This window comes from Cupressus sempervirens, chromosome 9 (assembly GCF_028749045.1).
Source record: "Cupressus sempervirens isolate cs-2001-9-10 chromosome 9, ASM2874904v1, whole genome shotgun sequence".
In the NCBI taxonomy this organism is placed as follows: Eukaryota; Viridiplantae; Streptophyta; class Pinopsida; order Cupressales; family Cupressaceae; genus Cupressus; species Cupressus sempervirens.
The window spans coordinates 515,302,584-515,327,311 of NC_143126.1; the positions used below are offsets into that span (position 1 = coordinate 515,302,584).

General features: G+C 35.8%; 1 protein-coding gene across 1 annotated transcript in view; it reads right to left on the bottom strand.

The window, feature by feature from the left end:
• LOC149539618 (UBQ, helicase-c and DEAD-like helicase domain-containing protein) overlaps positions 1-24,728 on the bottom strand; it is a 349,808-nt gene that overhangs the window by 264,445 nt on the left and 60,635 nt on the right. Inside the window, exons 5-8 of the mRNA XM_089800846.1 lie at positions 14,510-14,677; positions 11,712-11,780; positions 11,381-11,503; positions 11,151-11,300 (exon numbers count right to left, since the gene is read on the bottom strand). Coding sequence (XP_089656972.1) covers positions 11,151-11,300; positions 11,381-11,503; positions 11,712-11,780; positions 14,510-14,677 — 510 coding nt within the window. The remainder of the gene's footprint in view (positions 1-11,150; positions 11,301-11,380; positions 11,504-11,711; positions 11,781-14,509; positions 14,678-24,728) is intronic.

Below are 24,728 nucleotides of genomic sequence, written 5' to 3' on the forward strand. Positions count from 1 at the left end.
GTGTTGGACTCAACATAGGTACAATATTTCCTTATGTCATGCTCTCGCTCCTCCCTTTGTTTCCTTTCCTTGGAGCGTTATAGTACTTGTTGCCAACAATGCCCTCAATCTATGTCTTCCCAAAGATTTCAAAGGGTTATTAAATTATGTGTAAGAAAATGCAACAATTATGCCAAGAGACACTCAACTTTGTGTTCACCCTTAACCCTTCTTGGACTTTGCTCCTAAGGACCCCTCAATGGAAGGTTTCCTTACAAATGTACGAGTTGATAAAAACTCCCCACAACTATATAAAGCCTTGTGTAAACTCTTCCTCTACAGGATTCTCTACTTTGTATTTAGACTTTTGATTGTTTGTAGGGTCAGTCCATTTACACTGCCAGATTGCCTACTGCCATTTTCCTTCATGGTTTAGATCCCTATGCTTTGTACGACAACAATGCCAAAATGTTTAATCCTAAACAAAACTAACTTGATTACACAAAGTAAACAATGTACCTGAACATTACCATAAACAATACCAAAGAGAAAGTCCAATCACAATAAGATGGTAGAAAGATATTATCTTTCATTTTCTAAGTGTGATCTATATATGACAGAGATATAGCTTCTAATAGGAAATAATTACATATATAATGCCAAGTGGTTGGTTAAAAGTGCCAACAGTATGCAATTACCCAAATCTAATCAAAAGTAAAAAAACAATACATCGCCAACTAATTATTCCATAACAATATATTTATTCCAAAACTTTGTCAAGTTTGTTGAATTTAGCCACCTCGTATGTATGGCAAGGGCCAGATTAGGCCAAGAGGGATGATACATCAACTCTTGGACCTAGGGTAGGGAGTCTCAAGCACCTCATCAAATTACCCTATCTTCTTTGTCCTACGGTTGAAACCCTAAATCTGATCCAAGCAATTTATTAATCTGATATGTATTTGTTAGAGTAAAGTATTAATTTAATTATATTAATTAAATTAACTTTACTACCTTCTCAAGACTTCACTTTCATGCATTTGCATTAGTCGCATTTAATTATGATATTAATTACTAAACACTTTTACCTCTTAAGATTTTCCTTTAGCTTTTCAATCTTCTTCTATAAGGATTGATCCATTGGATAATTTTACTTGTTCTTTTAGTGTGATTATAGTCTTGCATATTGGAGTCAAACTCTTGTCTTTTTCCTCTTTGCCTATCTAGGATAGGTTCTTGCATGAAATAACCCCCAACAGGTTATTTCATCTCAAAACTTAAAACTTTAGTGAATTGACATTTCGTCAAATACTTTGCAAGCAGGCTCTGACAAGGCTATTAATTTACACCCAAAAACTGAACATCATCAATTCTTAATTACTTGGTATGCAACCGTTAAATGGTGAGGATGTACTGTCTTACGCAGATTCACCAAACAAGATGGAAGTAATATTTGCAAAGAATAATTGTAGCTCCAATAATTATCAGTAAATCTTATTGTAATTTGTAATCAAGGACAGTTCTGTTATGATTAATGATAATAGCATGTCCTTTAATAGTAATCCAATTAAGAATAACAGCATCAGAACTATACAGTTAAAGCCATATCAAAAACTTGGAAATTGACGTTCCCCATGGGTTGTCATATGCATGCACACCAAGACCGCACCTTTCTGAGTCCGACTGTAGATATGAAGCAAGACGTCTAGCCAAATTCACTTCCTCCTCAGTCTGGGTCGACACTTCATCCAGCTGTCTTAAGTATGGGACGGAATAACTCCCCATGCCTTGTTTGTTCTTCAGATGCATCATTCACGGGCTTATCAATTTTCTGGCCGTATTGCCTAGCTACTGGATCGTGAGTGCTAACAATGGATTCACACACTCATTTGGTTGCAAATCTTCCACCTCCGATTCTGACCTCCGACGCTATGACTGATTGACATCTCTTGCGACCTTTGGTGACACCTTCAGCCCGACCCGTAAGCGGTCTGAAATAGTCGGATAAGCCTTAGCGGATGCCTTAATCTGCAGTTCGTGCCATTTATTAACTGCGATAGGTGTTCGGAAATCTTTGTTAGGTGATTCCGACCCGAGCCCGCCTGGAGTATCCAAAAATATCGTGGATGGAATAGCATTGCCCGATTGCGATCATACCGCGACTTGAGGGGGAGCCCGACTGAATTTGTTGAGGGACAGAAGGTCTGATCATAGCCTCGCCATGGATACTGTGTAAACTTGCCGCTCAGATCGTAAGGACAATCTTGCTGAAGAGGTCGCCTGAATCCTCTTGACAACTGATCCTGTAAAACCTTGTGAATAAATTATATCTTCGAATATCAACCCTCAGAATGATCCTCTGAAATTTTTGGCCTTGAGCCACAGATTCTGCCCTGATGAAATGACTGAATGTCACCTCCAATCTGCAATAATTCAGATGATATTTCACACCCTCAAAATTGCGTACCTATTGAGAGTTATCGTTCTCAATGGCCCGTTGTGACAATTGCAGAAACCCTAGGTTCTACAATGCACCTGTGATTGAATCACAATCTGAAATCAGAAGAGAGATAATCAACTGCCTGATTCGAATGGAGCCCCGAGGTGCCTATTTATTCTTTTCTCTCCATCTTCTCCAGAAACTTCTAGAACATTTTTGATTTTATCTCTTTAGTGACTTTATTAAATATTTTATAATCCAAGTCACTTTATTAAATTAATTAAATATAAAGTTATCTTTTAATACTTATTTATTTGATAACTTTATAAATAATTAACTTTAATATCACTTATTTATTTAATTAAAATAATTAATTAGTCGTCCTTATAAAATATTCATTATTTTGGACAACCAAATTAATTAAATTAATTAAATTAATTAAATCGAACTGTCACCAAAAATGGGGACATGACATTGCATGCAGGTCTTCTTCACGGTTCTATGAATTTGTATTGCTCAAATTTTACATGATATCAAAGCAAAGGCTACTAGAAAAAGAAATGTAAGTTTTTGTTTGCAAGCGCGACAAATCGAATCTTGAAAAATGTAAGTTTTTGTTTGCAGGCGCGACAAATCGGAGCTTGAAAGAATGGAGTTTTCAACCTTTTTTGTTCATATGTCATACGATTATTTCAAATGGAAGTTACCAATTCTACTTAGGCCCACAAGCAGAGGCTTGCATCGAAAAGTCATCGCATCCAAGGTTGGACTTAATTCTACATCAGAGGTAGGCCAAGGTCGTGCTCTCTTTGCATAGGCCTTGCCTTCATTTTCTCTCTAGTGACGCACTATTTTGTGGATCACCATGCCTCTTTGTATGAATGTTTCTTCGTTTCCATAGTTGATCAAATTTATTGACTTTTGACACCTATATTTTCAATCAGCTATTTATTCTTGTATGGTTGAGTAGTGTCATTAGGGTCACTCGTATAGTGTCGTTTGCATCCTTGATAAATGTTTTGCCTTTGTTTGCCATCTATACTTTGTTTAAGTAAGCTATGCAGATTAATGTCTATTGTATCTTCGATTTGATTGACAGATATTTTGCCTTAGTTTGACATGTGCTCAATGTTCGAGTAGTGTCATCAAGGGCACTCATGTAGATTGATCATGATCTTCATTTGGTTTAGAGAAGGTTCTTCATTCTGCACTATATTGATTATCTTTCGACAGGTACCTACAATTTTTCTTGTCACAAAAGATTTCCTTTCATTCAATTTTTTGTTTTTCTTCTTATTTAAAATTAAGAGGGGGTGTTAGTATTTAATTCTAACTAAACGTTTGAGCGGTGCCCAATCACTACTCCAGATTGAATCATGATCATCGTTGGCTTCTTTGTTAACTGTTAATTCCATCGTAGAAACTGCATGTTATTCATCCTATCAACATTGTGTACAAGTAAAGCATGATTGTGCTTCTTCTTATCATTCAATTTTATATGGAATAAGATATCAGTTTTCTTGTTCTTGCATGCTCTGTTCTATTTTATCATTTTTTTGCAAGCACGATTGTTTATTTTTGTAAAAAACACATGCTTTTTAAAGGCTTTCAAAATGTAATGTCCCCATTTTTTAGCAAGTTCTTGCAGTTGACTAGGTCAGTTCACCATCGCAACCCTCGTGAGCTAGCAGTGGGATTTGAGAGTGTTAGTTATGTGGTTATAGGCTTTCCAGTAGCCCATGGTGTGTTTTGGCTTTGTTTGAGGGACTTAGTATGTATAATAAGTCAATCTCTTGGTTCCGATGAGCTCAATTGAGTTAGAAGAGTTGAGTGATATTCTCAGTTTTTATTCTGGGCTTCTGGTTTGGGCTCCAAGAATCTTGGAGAGAGCGTCTATTTATAGTAAGTCACCCCGTCAAGTTCATTTATCGTCTTTCTTTATCAAAATCACTCTGGTGTTGTCAAATTTCAATTCTGATGCTTCTACAATTTTTTTCACAATACGGGTAAATTATTATTAATATTCATCTAAATATGTTAAGGTTAATATTTTTGTTGGTGTTGTTTACTGGTCACATCAGTATCACAGTTTCTTCGGGACAAAAAGTTTTAAATCGTGGAAATAAGAAACAGTGACCTTGCGTGTTAAAAAATGAAGTTATGGTGGAAAAGGTCATTTTTGGAACCAAAAGCAATTAATAAAGTATATTAATGGCACTTTATTATATTTTAATGTTGTGCAGCGGAAACTTCTCAAGTGGAGTTCTTTTGGGAAATTGGTGCCATTTGGAGATTATAAATATGAGGACATTTGATAAGAAAAGCATCTAATTATTTGATTATCTTATCTTTCGTTGTTGTCTTTGTGACACTTCTGAAGTTCTGAAATTTTGTGCTCTTGCTGAAGTATAAGGGTTTGGGATCTACAGCTGAAGTATTGTAGATTCAATTTTGAGATTGCTTGGCAAATTGTGTTGAGGTATACGATTTGTCATTTCTCCTATTGTATTAACTGTTGTTAAGGAGAAGTTTAATTTTTCTTACTATTGGAGGTTGTTTTGGAATTCATGAAGGAATTCACTGGAATTGTTATATCGAATTGTGTGCTGGTTAATTTGGAGTTGGTTGAGTGCCAATTTATATTTGTTGTTGGGTATTATTTTCTATCTGCACTTTGGGAGCAGCATTTTCCAAATTTGCAGTTGCATCTGTTTGTTGAAGAATCCTTTGTTGTTGCTAGTCTTGATTTCAGAGGGTTTCAAAGCATGTCTTCCCTGTAAGTTCATGGATTGTAACTTCTAATTTTCTAGGAATTGTTGATTTAGATAATAGGGGATATTTTATCAACTGGGTTTTTGGTATTTTATGAAAATACTCAGTATCTAAGTTGATATTGAAATCTAAAATTTTTCAGCTGTATATTCCCTATGTAATATCTAAATATTTGAGTTGAAATTATTATTGCAAAATTTTCTGGTTTGTTGATATATTGTTGTATCAAAATTGCAAAACCTCAAGAACAGAAAAAAAGAAATAAATTCTTCAACACAAATTGTTTGAGAGCCAACTGAGTTATTACAGCGGTATCAGAGCTTGCTTGCAAAGTGTTTGACAAAATGTCAAACAACTAAATTATAAAAAAATTTGGTGTTTGATGAAGTTATAACCGATTGGAGTTATTACACAAAAAGTTTTTTTTTTTTTGTAAAAGTAAAGGGATGCTACATCATCAAGGATGCCTACATTAGTAGTCAAATCACTCACATCAACAGTACATGTACACCTATAGACGCAGGTCATGATCTCAACATTTTTTGAGCCAAAATTTGACGGCCATTCAAACATCATGCATTTGATTTGTTTTGTCATAAAAAGCAATTAATAGTTTTTTTGCCATATCTTGAGCATATGGTATCGAAATTGGGCAAGCGATATATCGTCGGAATGTGCCTGCCAAGCCCGTTGCAGCTATGGAGTTTATTCTAGAAGAAAATTCAACTTGGGTACTTGCTTATGCAAGTAAAGACAAATGATGTGTTTTGCACTTCAAAGGACGTAACTTGCTCAAAATAGCTCCATTTTTCGATCTGGAAAAAGCGTCGGAAAGCTCTTCTCGAACACTATCTAGATTCTCTTCTATTTTCATCAGATTTTTCTCAAAGTACACATGATTCATATCTAAAGCTTTTTTGCTCTTTTCTTGTATAAGCTTTCTATCTAGCTTCTAGGGTTCAGTTATTTGCATTGTGGGGGGTGCTTTTCCTTCTAGTTCCTGTCATTTAAATCAGCAAACCAAAAATACATCAAAACAAACCCCTTCTAAAAAAAATGCTAAGACCTCTTCTTGCCTAGAACTTTTGACCCCACACAATTTTCACACATGGAAACTCTAATGACAGGGCTTCTCCATTCAAAAGGGTTGTGGTATTGTTTAGATGCAATGCAGGCAGTATTATAGAGGCCTTTTGAGGTCATGTAGCACAGGAACAAGATGGATGAGGCCATGGGTTTGATTGCTTTACAAGTTTCAAACAGTTTGCAATTTCATCTTGATGGGTGCAATACCCCTCGAGAGATGTGGGCTAAGTTTGAGAACTTATTTGGTACTAGAAATGAGTTCATGGCACTTTAGATTGGGGTCAAGCTTACCTCCCTTGTACCAGATTTTTCTCTTTATTGAGGACTTCATGATGAAATTCAAACAACAAAGATCTTTACTACAGGGTTGTGGGAAGAACAAGACTGACACAAAGTGCATTTACCTAATTCCTTCTAAGCTTCGTGGGAACTTTCAGATTTTCTCTTCTACCTTTTATTCCACCAAGGATGTTTTGGGTCCTCAATTTACCATGGCATCCTTTGAGGTTTTTTGTTATCATTTGACTCGAGAGCAAGCTAAGCTCTCTCAGTTAAATTCTCTCGCGGGAACAAAGAATCGAGCATTGGTAGCTCACACATCTTCAAGAAAGGAGAAGAAACAGAAGTCACAACCTACAAAGCCTCAAAAGGATTCTAGTACTTAGTTCTCCTCAAGCCCACCTTCTATTAAAGGAGAAAAATCAAAGATAGAAAGACTAAAATGTGCTTATGGTCAAAGCCCAATCATGACGAGTCATGTTGCTACGAGAAGAAGATAGATGGACATGCAAAACAGGTTTAAGATTTGACCGCTCTTATTCAAAAGAGCAACATTGACATTTCTTCTTCTACTTCTCATGAGACTTCTTCATCATCGTTAAAAACAAATGGACAAGCCACAGGAAAGGGTCATGCATTATGTGCAACTACTACTCCACATTCTTCAAGATGGCTACTAGATTCAGGTGCTTCACTACATATGGCATCGTCTTAGGATTTGTTCTCTTCTTTCAAGGCTTCTCCTACTACACACATTTTGATAGGGAACAACGTTGTTATGACTATATGTGGGAGAAGTTCTATTGACATTGATGATGGTGTGTTCAATGATATACCATGTGTTCCATCTTTGTCCTCTAACCTTCTCTCTATTTATTAGATTACTCGTAGTGAGGCAAAGAAGACAATCAAGTTCACACAAGATTCAGTGCACATCAGAGATAGTAAGACAGGCAATATTGTTGCTACAAGGATTGTCGATCATTCTTCTTGCTTGTACTCTTTCTCTCATTTTGGTCCACCTACTCCACTATCGAAGAATTGCTATCTTTCTTCACGAGAGCCTATTGAGGTGAGGTTAGGTCACTTGAACTTTTGTGTTGTTCCTAAGACCAATGTTGTGACTTCTATACTTATTCAGATTCCATATGTTGCACAAGATTACTCTTTAACATTGCCTGACATTGCAGCTCTATTCATCAAGCCACCCAATGCAATTGTTGAGGATATAATGGAGGACATTCATCTCCTCTCAAAAATGAGAGATTCAGCATACCTGTTATCCCATATCCATTGGAGATACCATTACAAGATTCTCATGCATTCTCTTTTGAGCATCAGCCAGGACTTCTAGCTTCACCTCACATACAGGGGTTTCATCTTCTATGTCCACCGCTTTTTGTTTCTTCCAGATTGGAGCCACATTGGTCTAATCATTGACACAGGATTTCTACCATTCTGGGGGGCCTATGGAGTCTCGAGCTTCTATCATGGGGTGTTTCATTGTACTTATGGTTTTGAGAGAGTCTCTTGAGACATATCATTTGCACTTTCTTTTCATTTGTTAGAATATTAATCTTTCCTTGGATGTATTTAATTTGGAATATTCCAAGGATCCCTACATGTTGTTTATCCTCTAGTTGCCAAGTGGGGACATGCCATTTACTTGTTCTTTTTTGTCCATGTGTGAAGACAACTCTTTATTGTAATTCCTTTTATAAGGAAATTAGTTTATCCTCCTTAAGATGATCTTGACACTTCGCACACACTTATTATGAATGGTGGCAATCATAAAAGTGGGAGTTAGAAAGAGATGCTTCTCTCCTTTGTCATCTCTATAAAAGAGATTGTTCTCTCTCATTCTTCTACACATCATATTGATGTTATTGTAATGAGCCAATGGCTCCAACTCTCTCCCCCTCTCTTTTTTATAGGCTTTGCCTTCATTCTTAATATTACACAAGGGATTTTCTTTGCTTTCCCCTTTCAAAATCTTTGTCTTTTCTTGTTGATTATTTGGTGCATGCTCTTGGAAATAGACTTTATCTCATGGTAACATATCTTCTCAATTTGCTCTCTTGGATTCCTTCCTTTATGTTTTTTCTATTAAACATTTATTACATTGTCTCTTTATGGAGTAGGGTTTTTCCCATGTCGTTTTCTTTATTTCTTCGTTTCATAGAGATTTGGTTGTGATTGGGTACCTCATTAGGCCATGTTGTTGGGACCCAAGTTTGCTTTTAATATTGTAGTTCATTTGCTATCATTCTTGCATTGTTTGTAGCTGCATTGTTGCTCATCTTAAAAAGGGTGTTAGAGTAAAGTATTATTTAATTGTATTAATTAAATTAACTTTACTACCTTCTTAAGATTCAATTTCATGCATTTCCATTAGTCGCGTTTAATAATCATATTAATTATTAAATACTTTTACCTCTTAAGGTTTTCCTTTTAGGTTTTTGATCTCCCTCAATAAGGATTGATCCATTGCATATTTTTACTTATTCTTTTTGTCTGATAATATAATCTTGCATACTGTCAGAGCCAAACCCTTGTCTTTTTTCTCTTTGACTATATGTGACAAGTTCTTGCATGCAAGTGTTCTTTAGGGTTCTATGAATTTGTATTGCTCAAATTCTATAATATTTATTTCCAGCTTGAGAATGTCTATATATGAAGTATGATTATAATGTTTCCTAACTTGTAGGATGTCAATCAAAACAAAAAGGTACCCCCTAGAAACCCTACTTGTCTTTTATAGAAATTATAATCTAGGGCAAAAACTTGGGTTCTCCTAATTTGAGGACATTACAAAACCTCCAAGCCTGCTGCATTTTTTCTTGAAAGCAATCACAAAATCCCAAAAAATAAACCTACACAATTTGATCTTCAAATTCATGTCTTTTGTGAGACTTGTGACATACTAATTTTAAAAAAATCTTTTCCATGCAATTCCTTCCTCAAATACCATGTTGTAAAAATGAATAGGACACAATATTAGTGCACACAAAATATATCTATAAATAATCAAACAAACTATAATAGATTGAAAACTTGCAACCACTCAGCTCAATGGTAATCCTTCAAATGGAATTTACTCAATTGACTAGGAGAGCTTTGGTCCATGAATCCATTCTTTACCAAAGGGCTCTCACCCTGGATAGAAAAGATGAACAATATTCAATCTCATGAGAAATGAATTTTAAATATGTAATTGCTAAACCTTTTCATTCCTCAACTCCTCCTTATATGTGCTTTTCAAAAAAAATATTATTATTATTTTCTTTTTCTCCTTTTTCCCTCCAAAATTTTATTTTTGAATTTGGACACCATATCTAGTATCACATTTAGTCCCTCCTTTAAAATCATCTTTGATTTAAAAAACATAAGTTACCTTTTCGTAAAAATAACATAATTACTTTTTAAGTATATCTTAAATTAAATTATTAATTATTTCCCATACAACACTCTGTAAGCCTATGAGAATTGAAAAGATAGGCTAATGGTCTTTGTTGGACTTAGGTTTGAGGTGGCATGAAAATGGAAATATCTTAGGATTTCAAAATTTCTACAGGATTATTTATTTGCAATGTCTCAAATGTGTTTTACCCTTTGACAACTTATATTGACCACTAAGGATATGGCCTTTTTTATGCAGATTGATTGCATGTTAGTACTTATTGCAGTTTTTGGATCAGAAATTTCAAGATAATGTTTAGATCAGCAGCTGATACATCGGATTGAGAGATTGGAGTTATTGTAGAGTATTGCATTTGCATTTATGCAGATATTAACAGTTATTTTTACGATTATGCCCAGAGTTGGTTAATCAAATTTCTTCAATTCAATGGCAAAGTTTTCCGACCATCAGTAGCTCTTCTATTTTCTGGAGGATTTTCAAGATATGGGTGTTATTAAGTATCAAGACCATCTAAAGAATGGTTCTAAATCAAATTGGCATGTTAAAAGTTAGCCATTTTCAGTGTAATACGATTACAAGTGATTTGATCTCATTATATTTTCATAAGCCATGACAGACAGCAAAAGATACCAACATTTGGAGAGATTTGGATGCTCGTGACAGATGACAGTATGAGCTTCCATGTTTATAGGTTTGACAAATATAGCATAATTCCCTTTTGTAGTTGACATTTTGGGATCATTAAACACACAAGAGAATAGCTTGAATTGTAAAATGCTGAGAATTTTGCGGAGATGTAAAGCACACAAAATTTCAAGCATGATCCTTAATCATTTTATATCATTTGAATTGGAGAGAACAAGTTCAGCAGACTTTAGTTCAGAAGGAAGTATACTTGAAATTGTATCAAAGAATATACTTGAAGGTAGTATGCTTGAAAATATATTAGAAAGAATTTGAAGTGTGGAAGTTTTCGCATGATTATTCATTTCGTCGACAAAACAAGTTGTGAAGTTATGCACTGTAAAATTCGTTAAAATTTTAAAAGTTGATGTGCATAGGTTTGTTGCTCATTTCTTTGTAATTCTCTTTCTCTACATTGGTAAGACTGATACAAAAAACAGATGAACCATTTTCTATTCTACTTTAAACAAAACCTCAAAATAATAGAACCTTTGTTGGAAAAACATATAGGGCACAAGACAAGGGATTTGTTGTTAATTCTTCCAGAACTGGGATATTGTAGCAAAGTGACTTTCCACTGGCAGTCGAAGTTGCCACAACAACATTTTTTCCCAGTATTGCAGCTTGTATTGCTTCTGCCTGCATAGAAAAGGTGTCAGTTTGATAGCAATTAGTCACAAATAAAAGGAAGAAATGTTGCTAAGATTATGGATACAGACCTGATGACTATACAGGTGACTTATGCCCATTCCTTTAAGTGCAGTCTTAGTAGATTCTGAAAATGTTATATAAGGAACCACATACTTCGCCTTCCTTGGGTTGATGTTTTCGACATGTACTACCTACCAAAGAGCATAAAGACTCAACTAAAATGACTGGAAAAACATTCAAGTATTCAATGCAACTATACAGAACCAAGTGTATTTACATCAGATTTCACTGCATATCCAGGTCTGATTTCATCTAATTTCTTCAGCTGAAATTACAGTAAACAGTTTTAGCTAGATATGAGGCAGCAGTAACACTATTTCTATATATCCTAAGAATTACCTGTCCACAAGACCCCAATCCTTCCTTCAAATGGTTGACCATGTCAAATGGCATCAACTCCTTAATCTCCTGAAGAAAGTCCACAGATTTGATTATTAGCAAAACTGCAATCAATTTGGTTTTTAATAAGTCTATAACAATACAGTAACAGGTGGAACACCATTTTAGAACATATGACATTGAAGACATTGGGTAACGTGTGTTCGTGGTCACTGAGGTTTGAAGGTTGCAGGGAAGAACAAATGGTAGGCGGTGTTTCCTCTGGGTCTGATGAGGAAGATGATGCATACGAGGATGTGGAGTATTTCCCTTTACCTCTATTCATCATCACAATCACCCTGTGAAGAGCTTTGTTCAGGGAAATGGAGAAGCGAACACACTTTAGATATGGTTGCAATGGATAAATGTTTGGTCAATGCCTGTTAATGCCTGTAATGGTAAAGCAGAAGCGAGATTCAGATCAAGAATAACAGATAAATGGCTTGGTATGGCTTCTACTACAAAAGCAACTTTGTCAAAGGATTCTCTTCATTTTGGGCTAATATTCTGGGATAGGCATGGTAAGGAGTGCATATATGGATTATGCGTATGCTGGTATGGTATATTTTTCCCCTTGGGTACAGTACACATGTAATAAAGAAATATACAGAATTGTAAAACTAAAAACATTTAATAGTACGATACTTCATCATTGATCAATGCCAAATTGCCAAAATGGTAGTGATAAAAACAAATATTTAATATTGATAAGCTTAGTTGTTTGAGTTCTTGATCCTGGTCTCCATGCCCAAACCCTCTCATTGTCATCCAATTTCTTATATGACAAAAGATTCTAGCAACTGCGGGGTGGTTCAGGAGTGGAGACCTTAATGGGTTTGAGAGGCAGCAGTGATAAGCTGCATAAGGTGTTGGATGTAAGAAAAACCCAATGATAAATTCTTTTTAGGGAAAATGAGAACAGAGAGAGTGAAGAGAGGAAAATGATGCTTTTAGGGATATTTTCTCTTGGAAATAGGTCAAAATTTGTCTTTTTTTAACTTTTTGGGTCTCAGCACTTTTGGGTATCTGGGTATGCCCAGAATGTACCCTAGGCATACCCAGATGCCTGTGTACATACCTTGGGTGTACCTAGGTGTGCCCCCAGGGCGAATCTGTACCAAGAAGTACCTGAGACAGTTGCGGGAGGCCTTAAGGGAACTTAGGTTTTGGGTCCATTATACGATTTTGGACGTACAGAAAGTTGCCGGTGGTCCTAAACAGCAAAATGATTCGTCTGAAGAATGTCTGGTGTATGCCAACTGCATGAATGCAAACATCCTTTTCCATTCCTGCTGTGATTTTTCTTATACTTACTCTCTAAAGATAGACAAACTCCTTCCACAGTGCTGATGAAAGCTTCAGAGACGATGGAATAGCCCTAACTGTCCAAATCAAGTACCTGTAAACTCAGGTAGGGTTTATAGCCTCTTTCTAAGAAATATTTACAATTCTATGGCTGCTTTCTCATCAGATATCCTACTCCCAGACAACTGCATTTTGCAAATATCTTTTCAGCAAGATGACCTTTCCTTGGTTGGATATTTTACAGGTGAAAGTGGACGGGGCTTTAAAATTTTGGGTGATGGAATTTATGAGGCTGAATATGGAGATACCCTCTGTCTCCTACCTCTCAAAGGGTTTATTTCTTCTTCCTTTCAGTTTTCCTACGGATTGGAACATTGTCTGAAAAAATGGCCTGTGATTTTGTCACAGATGAGGTCTGTTTTATGCCCTTGGGAGCCTTTCTATTACTCCGATCATGTTTCTCATTCTATTTCACATCAATCTCTAAAACCAGTCTCTGATATGTAGATCAGCTGAGATAGTTTATTTTCTGGCAGAGAAGATTGGTCAAATTCTCAAGCTAGATTTGCATCAGAATCTCTCCTTGAGCAAGTTTGCTAGAGCTTGCATGTATGCAGAAGGCTAAATAGGGCGAAATTATTGCATAAAACTCCTCAGACACCCAGCCACCAGCTGACTGGCTCAGATAGGAGTCTGCATGTAGAATTAGCAATCACCATATTACTATCGAGGACAACTACAATCATCTACAGCAGCAGCAAATAGAATCACTGAAGGAAAGCAAGGCCACACCCTGCCAGTGATTGACCAACATAGGACACCCTCATACTGCAAATTTATACCACATGCAACAACTGGCATGTCATAGAACTGATTCACATGCAAATTACGGGATAATCTTCATCACCAGTGACTGAGGCAAAGGCTTTCAGTGACCAAACTTCTGCTGACACAGGTGGTTGGTTTGGAAACCAATGCCTTGATTAGAAAGGCAAAAGTTGTGTGAAGAATCTTGATGAATTTATTCATACACGTAACTCCTCTTGCAACACAAATATATCAGAACTGGATTCAAATCTATTGTAGAAAAGTGTGTTTCTGTAACACCGAGTTTCTTAAAGGTTTTAAATTTTCTCTTTGCATTGAAATTATATTTTGTGCTGCATCTTGTGACAGTAATCTGACAATTGCTGAATTCAGGTTTGCAAAGCCCTAGGGATGTAACAATTCAGAATCAAAAACTCTAAATAAGAACCATATACTTCCTACACATTAGTAGCATCATAACAACAGTACTTGCAGTAAAATCAATAAACTGAAGGCAGTGGATGAATAATCATCAACTAACACCTTCCATTCTAATCAAATTCCAGCATTTGTAGGAACTATGACACAGTGCAAAACATAGAAAATTCTATAATTTTCATGCAATAAGGAAAAGACAAGTAGACTACCAAACAGCGATATTGTTTATACTGCCCCTGTGATGCTCTTGGAAAGGGTTGGGAAGCACATCCATGAATGCCAATTTTTGTATTGTCTCGATCCATGTCTTTTACAGCCAATATCAAATCTTGTAAAGTGAATGCATCAAATGCCTTATCATTAGAACCTTTCGTTTCCTGCACAAGAAAAGAAAAATAAGTAATTATTTAACCAGTGTGACAAATATCAAGAGAAAGCTGCTGTACTTTAAATTTTGACATCAACAGATAACCAATCTATTTTTGCACCTTTCAAGATTTCAATATATCACCCAATTATAGATATTGTTCTTTATTCTAAACTTAAAGTTTTGCCTCTAATCCATAGGTCCCTAGTATATAGATGCTAGGGCTCAAAGTATTGTTACTGCATACCAAGTTCTCGCAAGGATTGGCAAGGAATCAATCATTGCATTTTTGTGTCAAGTTTTATGTGGCATGGGTATATAAACTATGTTTTGAAATTCATTTGAAATGTATTAAGCATATTCCCCTTATTCACGAACTAGCATCTCTGTCATAGTTCGCAACTTGGACTCAGAGAGTACTCAACAAGCCCAAAATTTTCAACTCGGCAAAAACTAGGCAACTTACAATGTACTAAAAATTAAATCACACAGTTTTATAAATAAAACCTGTGAAAAATGCTTTTTAACCAGCATTTTACCCATGTTGGCATTTTTACCCATGTTTTTCCTACAGCTATAAAAACTCTAGAAGTAAACTTTAAAAAGCTTGCCCCAGCAAAATACTAGAGTACTTAGCAACACGGAGGATGCTTGCAGACTTTGCAAACTATATTCTCAGTTATAAAAGCAAAAACTGGGCAGCATTAAGACGTCAATGGGGACACCAAGGCAACTATGGTCTCTGCTATTCAAGATTTGACAAATTCAAGTGTGACTTCCTTTCCTACTGCATTTTTCCCCATTAAGTAGTTATGTAAATATTGACAGAATAATGTGTCATGTAATATATGGGCGATTATTTATCTTTTTTATTAGTCATGGTCTTGGAAAGGTATATACAAGCATAGTTCAAAATAGCACAGAGAACTGGTTAATATATCTATTTGTCGTGTGAAGTTGGAGCTGGCGAGAAAACTTGAGGTTTTCCCACAGAAAAACCCAGATGATAAAACTGTTACTTCTCGGTGATAAAATTGCCTTTTCTCTGCGATAAATTGCCACTTCTCGGTGATAACTTATCATCTCACGGGCAATGCTAGTAGAACTGGGACGCCCAGCAAGATAACCAAATTCATTTCATTTGCAGCGTCTAGTGTTTTGAGCAAAGGAGAAGGGTTTAGGAGGAGAAAAATGGCATTTGGCAGCATTGTAGATCAATTGCAAGTGGACTTGAAGTGGATTCGAAGTGGATTTGAAGCTCTTTTCAAGCAAATCCAGATTCACAAGTAAGTTTTCTAAATTCTTGTTCTTTTGAGCTAAAAAATGCTTTGTCTTGTCTTAGTTGAATCTAACTTTATTGAAGCTCTAAAATACTATTTGCAATGTTCTCTAACACGTTTTAGAGTGTAATGACTAAGATCTAATACCATGTTTTTACAACTTTTCCAAAAAAAAAACATAGTTTTCTCAATAATTTCATGACCTAATGCATTTTTGGTTTTTTTCTTTCAAGTTACATGGTGTTTAAACTTGTTTAAAGTTTTAATCTAATTTAGTTTGTTCCTAAATATGTCTATGAAATTTCTAAATTTGTGGCTTCAATTTGTATTTTGTATGTGATTTTTACATTCCATAGCAAATATGGATTCCTCTACAACTAGGTCAACTGCAACATCTATCAGTGGCCCCATAGCCACATGTCCATCTACATTTGTAGGCACACCCCCTAAAGCGGCTAGAGACAAGGCATGGAAATGTCTTCGAAAAAACTGAGTATAATAGCGTAATATGCATAAAATTCGAAAAACAAATTTGTGGAGGCATATCTTGTTTGAAATACCAACTTGCAAGTATAAAAAAGTGTGATACAAGGGTTTGTGATGCAACCAAAGAGGAAATAAAAAGAGAGATGATTTCCTTGCTCAGTGCCCAAGAAGAGAAAAAGTTGAATAGGGAAAGAGCAAAATTGGCCATGAGGGCATCCATTTCCAAATTACAAGGTATGTTTCCTTTTTAAGAATTGTTTATTATTTTCTACTCACCATTATTAGTTTGGGTTGTGCTAAAAAAATGATCATAATGAAATGATGTGGGTTGCGACCAGGTATCCAAGTCACCCTTGATGAGTAAGCAGCAACACTTGAGGTCATAGTGAGCTCTCTTCGTGGCAAACAGATACGCACACCTACCATCCACTTAGCCTCCACTTTCACCGGTTCTAGTAGACCATAGAAATCTTCTCTTGATGGTTTTTTTGTGTGTAGAAACACACCTGGAGCACAACCATCACTAGAGGGTGTTGGATGGAACAATGATGTGCATCGGCAAGTCGACATTCATGTGCCAATTTCTTGTTTTTTAACAACATCCCCTTCAATGTTGCCTCAAGTTCCTATTTTCTAAATTTTGTGACTGGTTGTACGATGGCGGGAAAGGGCTACAAAGCACCTACTCCTACAGACTTGAGTGGGAGGTTAGTTTACTTGTTTCAAACTTTGATACTTTTACAGTTTTACAATTTACTTTTTTTTTTTAATGTAATTTGTTTTTAACCAAAGTTGTGTACTTATTGTCATTTTTTATTTTGTGCCTGTAGATTTCTCAAAGATGTTGTTTCTAGGGCTAAAGTTGTGGTTAAAGAGCAAAAATTACAATGGAAACAATATAGTTGCACCATACTTTCATATGGATGGACGAATGGAAGAAACCATACCATCATCAATTTTTTGGTTTCTTGGAAGGATCAAATAGCCTTTCTTAAATCCGTGGATGCCTTGGACAAGGTAAAGACAGTTGAAACTTTGGCTATAATGCTAAAGCATGTTGTGACAAAGGTTGGGGCTGAAAATGTGGTGCAAATAATAATCGACAATGCAGTGGCATATGTGGCAGCGGGTAGGATCTTACAAGAAAAACATAGCACACTCGTTTGGTCTCCTTGTGCCATGCATGTTATTGACCTTCTTTTGGAGTATATAGGGAAATTGGATTGGACAAGACCAGTTGTAGAGGATGCAAGGAAGATAACAAAATATATCGACAAACACCCTTAGGTCCTACGCTTAATGAGAGACATCACCCATGGGAAGGAGGTGATTAGACCTGCGGTCACAAGGTTTGCAGTAATTTTCTGAATGTTGCAAAGTGTTATTGGTTCTGTGAATCCTTTAAGGCAAATGTTTGTGAGTCCTTCAAAGAAACTTGATGGACAAAGTGTTGCACGCATTGTCTTTGATAGCCACTTTTTTTATCTAGCGAAAGAAATTGTGGAGGTAACTTGGAAATATCAAAAGTTGAATTTTTATTTTTTTTTGTATTCAATAATCAAATCTTTCAGTATTAATTTATAAACCTACTCTCTGGTCAATGATAATCGTTTTCTACATTCAATTGTAGGTGGTGAAGCCCTTAGTTAAAGTTCTTCTCTTGTTAGATGGGGTGCAAATCCCAATGCGGTCCCTTTTTGAGGCCATGGACACAACCAAAGAGGCTGTAAGAAATCAATACAAGGGGAACAACCAATTTAGGCCACATGGAAATTACTCAGAGGAGGTGGAGCAATTAGCTCCACAAACCCATTCATGCAATGGGCTATTTTCTCAACCCTCATTTTCACTTCTCTACATCATATGGGGATCCCAATGGAAAGGTCATGGAGGGCTTCAGTGAATGCGTGCATGGGATGGTACTTGATATTGAGGTGGCAGACGGCATTGTGGTTGAGATGGAAGTGTATCAAAATGCAATAGGTAAGCTATTCTCAGACGTGGCAAAGAGAGGCAAACACACTCAAACCCCAACTACAATATTTGGAATTTGGGGTCTTTCACATGCATGATAAGTAGATAAATACTAAGCTAAAAAAGATTATTCTTACCTTTCTTTCTAACTCTTGAATATATATCTTGCAAATGCTTGGTGGCGAAATTGGGGTGGAAATGTCCCAAATCTGCAAAAACTTGCCCTTCGCATCTTATGTCAGCCATGCAGCTCATCCATTTGTGAGCGTAATTGGAGCTTATTCAATTCCATTCACACAAAAAAGAGGAACAAGTTGGCACGGAAACTCCTAAAGGACCTTGTCTTTGTGTAAGTTGTGCATAAGAAAGATAAGAGTCATCACTAGTTGAGCCACTTAAGCTAGATGACATAGATACTTATGGTGATTGGACAGCACAGGAGCAATCTCCATTGTTCACAGAGGATGACATATATGATTTGGAGAGGCAAGCTATGGAGGAGGATTTTGCACCGGGACTGGATATCATTTCGTGACTTTTTTAAATTATGAAGAGGAAATGGTCATTACTCATATATATAGTAGTTCCATTTTAAGCTGATGAAGGAGATGTTTAACAATAATTCCATTCATTTATAATATATATATGAGTTAATTCACTTTAATTAATCAATGAACAAGGAGCTAACCTCCTAATACCACCTTGACAATAGATGACTAATGGCCAAACCTATCCTCAACATATGAATGAGTTACCCATGAGTTACATCTTATTCTGATATGTATATAACATTCCATTCTAGCATAATCATCTACCATCAGTTATCCAAGTTGTTAGTTTACAAGATCATGCATCCATAAATATTTAATTTCTACAAAAGCATCATTATTCAATAATCATCGTGATAAGTAAATTTACTTCATACTTTCAAAGAAACAGTTATAGTAGTTATTTGATAAGTCTACGGGGAAGGGATGAAACATCATCCAAGTCTTCTTCCTTTATTCCAACTCCTAGAAATCAATGGGTAAAAGTACTTCATAGTAGCATGCCTACCTATCCATAGCTCATATAGTGCTTTTGACTTGTTCACTATAATTTGTACTCGGATTAGAATATAGACTATCCTATGAACTACTTCCTTTCAAAAGGTGTCTAGTAGCTTTGCCTCATTTAAAATGGCCCTTGCCATTTCTTGGACTATTTCATTTTTCCTTTTTGCAACTCCATTATTTGGTGGAATCCTTGCAAAAAAAGCATCACCGTCTTGTTCAAAATTCTCCATATCCTTTTGAAGTAAATTCTCCTCCTCTATTAAATTTCAAACATTTGATTATAGAGCAGTCTCATTCTCTACTATGCCTTTAATGCCTTGAACTTTTCAAAAGTTTCCGATTTCTCCTTAAAAAACGTAACTTGTCATTCTAGAAAAATCAGCAATCAGCCACATGAGAATTCTCAACTTCTTTGTCCAGTTGGCCCACATAAATCAGCATGAATGAGATCCAAAGGTTTAGATGTAGAATATTCCTTTTTATTCAAACTTGCCCTTATTTGCTTCCCATATTGACATTACTTGCAAATAGTATTTGGTCACTTTGAAATTTTGGGTGCTATCTCTCACTATCTGTTTGTTGTTGATTTAGAAAAGATTATCAAAGTTTATGCCTAATGTCCCAGCCTTCTATGCAATTGTCACCTCTCATCTTCTTTTTCTTTATTACACTTTTTGCCTCTAATCTCACTAAGAAAGTAAAAAATATAGGATGTTCTACATGCTTTAGCTATCAATTTCCCTTTCTTCTTGATTTTACATTCCTCAAAATGAAATGTGTACCCTTGATCACACATTTCACTCACACTTGGAGATTATGCATCAACCCTTCAAGTATATAGAACATTCTCAATTTTCATTGTTTCATTATTTGACTAAGAATGCCTTTTTCTTTTATATTTTCCGTTGCATTGAACCTAAATATCATTATCCCTTCATTCTACAAGTGAAAGAATTCACCCTTACCATCAATCACATGGCTCAACAAACCACTATCAATATACCATATTTCTCATTTGCAACATGTAGAGCAATTTAAACAAGCATGGATCTCTTGATTTCTTCTTCTTGATTCTTTTTCCAAACTTTTGTACATTCCTTCTTTTGCTTATCACTAGCATCCTCTTTATTTTGTCTAGAAGGTTCCACAAAGAACTTCTACAAAGTTGTGTTGTATGTCCAATACTTGTTGCTCTTGCAAAACGTGATGTGATTTAGAGGAGTCAATGAGTCACATTTCCTCTATAAGAAACCAAAACCTTTCCTTACATGAACTTCATTATCCACTGCCTTATGACCAAACTGATTGCAAAAGAAACAATGACCAAAGTAGTGTTGGATCTTACACATGTGAGATTGCCTTGGCAAGAATGACTTTCTAAGTTTTTCATTCTTGTCCTTGTGAAATAATTTGTTCTTCCATGAGATATTACTTCCTCCCTTCTTGGTTGATAGATTTCTTGAGAAAACATGCATGAAATTCATCAATTGTGAAACAAATGCAGGTTATACATATGAAGAGTATGCATATAAAGTGCATTTCTAGTAAGAAGGCTTATATTAGACAAGAAATAAGGCACATACTTATCGAAACACAATGTTGGCCTACTTGATTATATTCTTCGACTACTTAAGAAAATAGGTTGGATAGTTGACCCTAATTATATGATGATTAAGGGAGGTTTGTCTATCAGGATGGGAGGATTATGCTTTGATACCAATTATGATGTCTGCTTATTACTTTACTCTAGAACCCTAAAATCACAAATGCAACAAACTAGAGTTAGCATTTTGGCTCATCAAATATGTATGTCCTTGATAATGCAATCATGGATTTAAATCCTACGAAAAAACATGAAGAAAAACATATGCAATACATGTACTATATATTTAATCATTTAGTCAAACTTTATTAGAAGCTCATGTTACAAACATATTGGGATAGACATGTGATATGTCAGCCACCTTGTGGAATTAGGTACACATTGTAAGGGTGACTTAACTTAGTGAGTGCCTTTAGTAGAAGAGACTCATCATGAGACCCTCGTGGTTGAGGTCATACACCTCAAAGCATTTCCCTTGCAATGTGGGTTTTAGACAATATACATATTGATATAATAGTCACGTGATCCTTACCAAAAGCAATTTAGTCATCCTTAATGATAAACACATAATTGTAGCATTTATCATTATGTATATAGAGCATATGTCTATCTAATAACTATGATGCTCATAATAGATATACCGGTACGAGGTGTTGAGTACTATCACTGTGCTATTGTGTCGTATGACCTCCTTGCAGAATACTATGTACCTTTTGTGGTCTCAATGTGTCATTTTTTCCTTTCTCTATAGATGTTGTGTTACTGGATGTGTCCTCCACTGAGTAATATAGATTATTAGTTTCCTTTAATTTCCTTTAAAACGTTTTGTATACTTGAATTGTCATTAAAATACCTGATGTGATATTTTTCTCTGTTCAATGTCGTTTACTGGATATGTATTATGTGCTACTGCTGCTATATGTTCTTTAGATCTGTATAGATATAAACAACTGTCAATATCTATTATTAATAATAATTATACTTTCTTATTTTCTTCTCTTTGATCTATGGAAGTTGTTCTCGACTGATAGTTGGATTCATGTGCTCTTTGTGTCGTGTTGATTATTTATCTGTGTCTACTCCACTTGCCATTCTCCCATGTTGTCCTCTTATATCCCATCATTATCTTTGAAGCAGTGCAACCCTTAGTATTGTTGTTCTCGACTGATAGTTAGATTCATGTGCTCTTTGTGTCGTGTTGATTATTTATGTGTCTACTCCCCTTGCCATTCTCCCATGGTGTCCTCTTATATCCCATCATTATCTTTGAAGCAGTGCAACCCTTAGTATTGTTGTCCCTCTATGAAGAACCATATCTTTATTGTTGTCTCTCTATGAAGGGTCATGTCCTCAAATGAATTACACGCTTTACCACTCATAGAGGTTGCACTCTTTGCAAATATCAACATTTACAATATAAATTGCTTTTGTTATGCTTGTATAATTGTTGCCATCTTTAGCAAGAGATCAGCTAAAATAGATATTAATTGTAAAGTAAAAATGGTCAGTCAGCACAACATAAACTAAGCATTTCAAATGTAGCAAATCAAATAAACATGTGCCCTAACCTCCCTGGCTCGGCGCTAGCAAATGGGTTATGAGTCCATCATTTGATCTTACAAGGGTTCTGCTACATATAGGGGGCACAACATCTGTAGATGGACTATCTTAACTTTGCATAGTTCCTAAAGTCATATCAGATACAACGATTGTCTAATATTAAATCCACATATTATTATTTTCCTAAGTTACCATATTCGCTCAGTGAGGGGCGAATTTGAAATACAGTTTGGCATGAAGTCTGGTCCGATTCGAAATTAAATTGAAGTTGCCACCAATCTAAGGAATTTGTGGCAAATTCGCTCAGCGAGACCCTGGACAAACTTGCCACGAATTTCGAAGGCATTCTTTTTGTTTAGCAATCCCAAAATGACTTTGAGTTGATGTGGGCAAATGTTGAACAAATTTGACTCTACCGCTAATGTTTTTTAAGTTTCTTAATATTTTTGCTTGTCACGTTAGCCCTAAAAAAACCGACATAACACAAGAAAAGACTCTAATCGCTGGCATAAAGTATTCGCAAAAGGTTGAAGGCACATTCATGACACGACAAACTTGGAGTTGGAAGCATTCACGTGCACAAAGGTGGAAGCATTCATGGGCATATAAGGAAATAGGTGGATCACTCACGCAAGACACTGGTGGAACTGGAAACTCGGCAAGACAACAGCACGCTCACGGGCAGTGCTGGAAATTGGAAACTCGCGCAAGAAACTGGAAAATCAGGAAATAGTTGGATTCAAGATTTATTCCTCAAAAACAACTCACGGCATTGTTGTGTGTCGAACTCAAACTGTTGTACATGATTTGACCAATTTGTACTATCCGTACTAGTAATTAAATGTAATTTACACTTTGTCAAGTAAAGGAGAAATTTGTCGTATAGCACACTCATGGCACTCAGACTGCATTCAAATTGCATTTAGACTGCACTGGAAGACATTCAGAGAAGCAAGGTGTTTTGAGTTGACATCTCCTCTTAAGGTACTTTTTTTATCCTATTACATTTTTTAAAATTTGTTTTACATTTTTATTACTGCTTAGTTTAAAGGTATTGTTGTATCTACATCATAGAAGTTAGTTTGGAATATAGACCACCTATATTCTGAATTCTATAACAGCAGAATGTTGCCTTGGTTACCAGATTTCATTAACTGGAAGATTTCCAATTGTTAATTAAATGTTGTGTTACTGTTAGTGCACTATGAGGTGCAAATGTGTATGAAGCAATGATGATATCAAGGTTCTTATGAATACATACTGATATTGCAAGTCTGCTTAAATGGGATAAATCACCACTGGGCATTAGATTAGTCCTTAAATGGTTCGGTTGATAATGACTGATCCTTCAATTGTTAATATAATAATATCAAATAATGCTACTACCTATTAATAGCGAAATCGTATTTTAAATACAAACCCATGTTAGACCTCATCAAATTTCTTTTTTCAATTTTATTTTTTTGTTTTAACTTTTGATTGTTCTAAACTTCTTTGTAGATTCACAGAATGGTTGCAAGTGATTCTAGCACCGAACCCCCCCACTTCAAAATTGATAAATATTCCCTATTAGGGAAATGTGGAAATGGCTCGACCAATGCCAGGTGGAGGAGGTTGTGTCAAGATTTGCAGCCATTGCAAAGAGGACTCTAGTAGCTCTTCTAGTAGAGTGAAAGTACATTTGTGCTTTATTCCTCAAAAAGGCATTAAATTTTGTACAAGGAAGTTGAGAGTTAACAAAGTGCTACTTAAAACCCTCCTTCCAAACCATATTGTGAACAAATACATTCAAGAACAAAAGCAAGAAGATGAAGCTATTGGGAGGGGAAATTCTTCTCATTTGTTGCAAAGTGGTAGGCCTTCAAAGAAAGGAAAAATATCATCTATCTCTTCACCTACCAATCCCAATGAACCACCCACGGAGGGCCATCCATTCTTGTGTTCTCCTCAACAACAAACTACAAGTAAGAAAGCAATGGGAGCCTTGGAAACATCATTTCAAAATGAAACTAAAGACATTCTGGATCAAGCCATAGCGAGATGTGTCTATGTAAATGGATTGACATTTAATGTTGTTCGCTCACCGTATTGGCAATACATGGT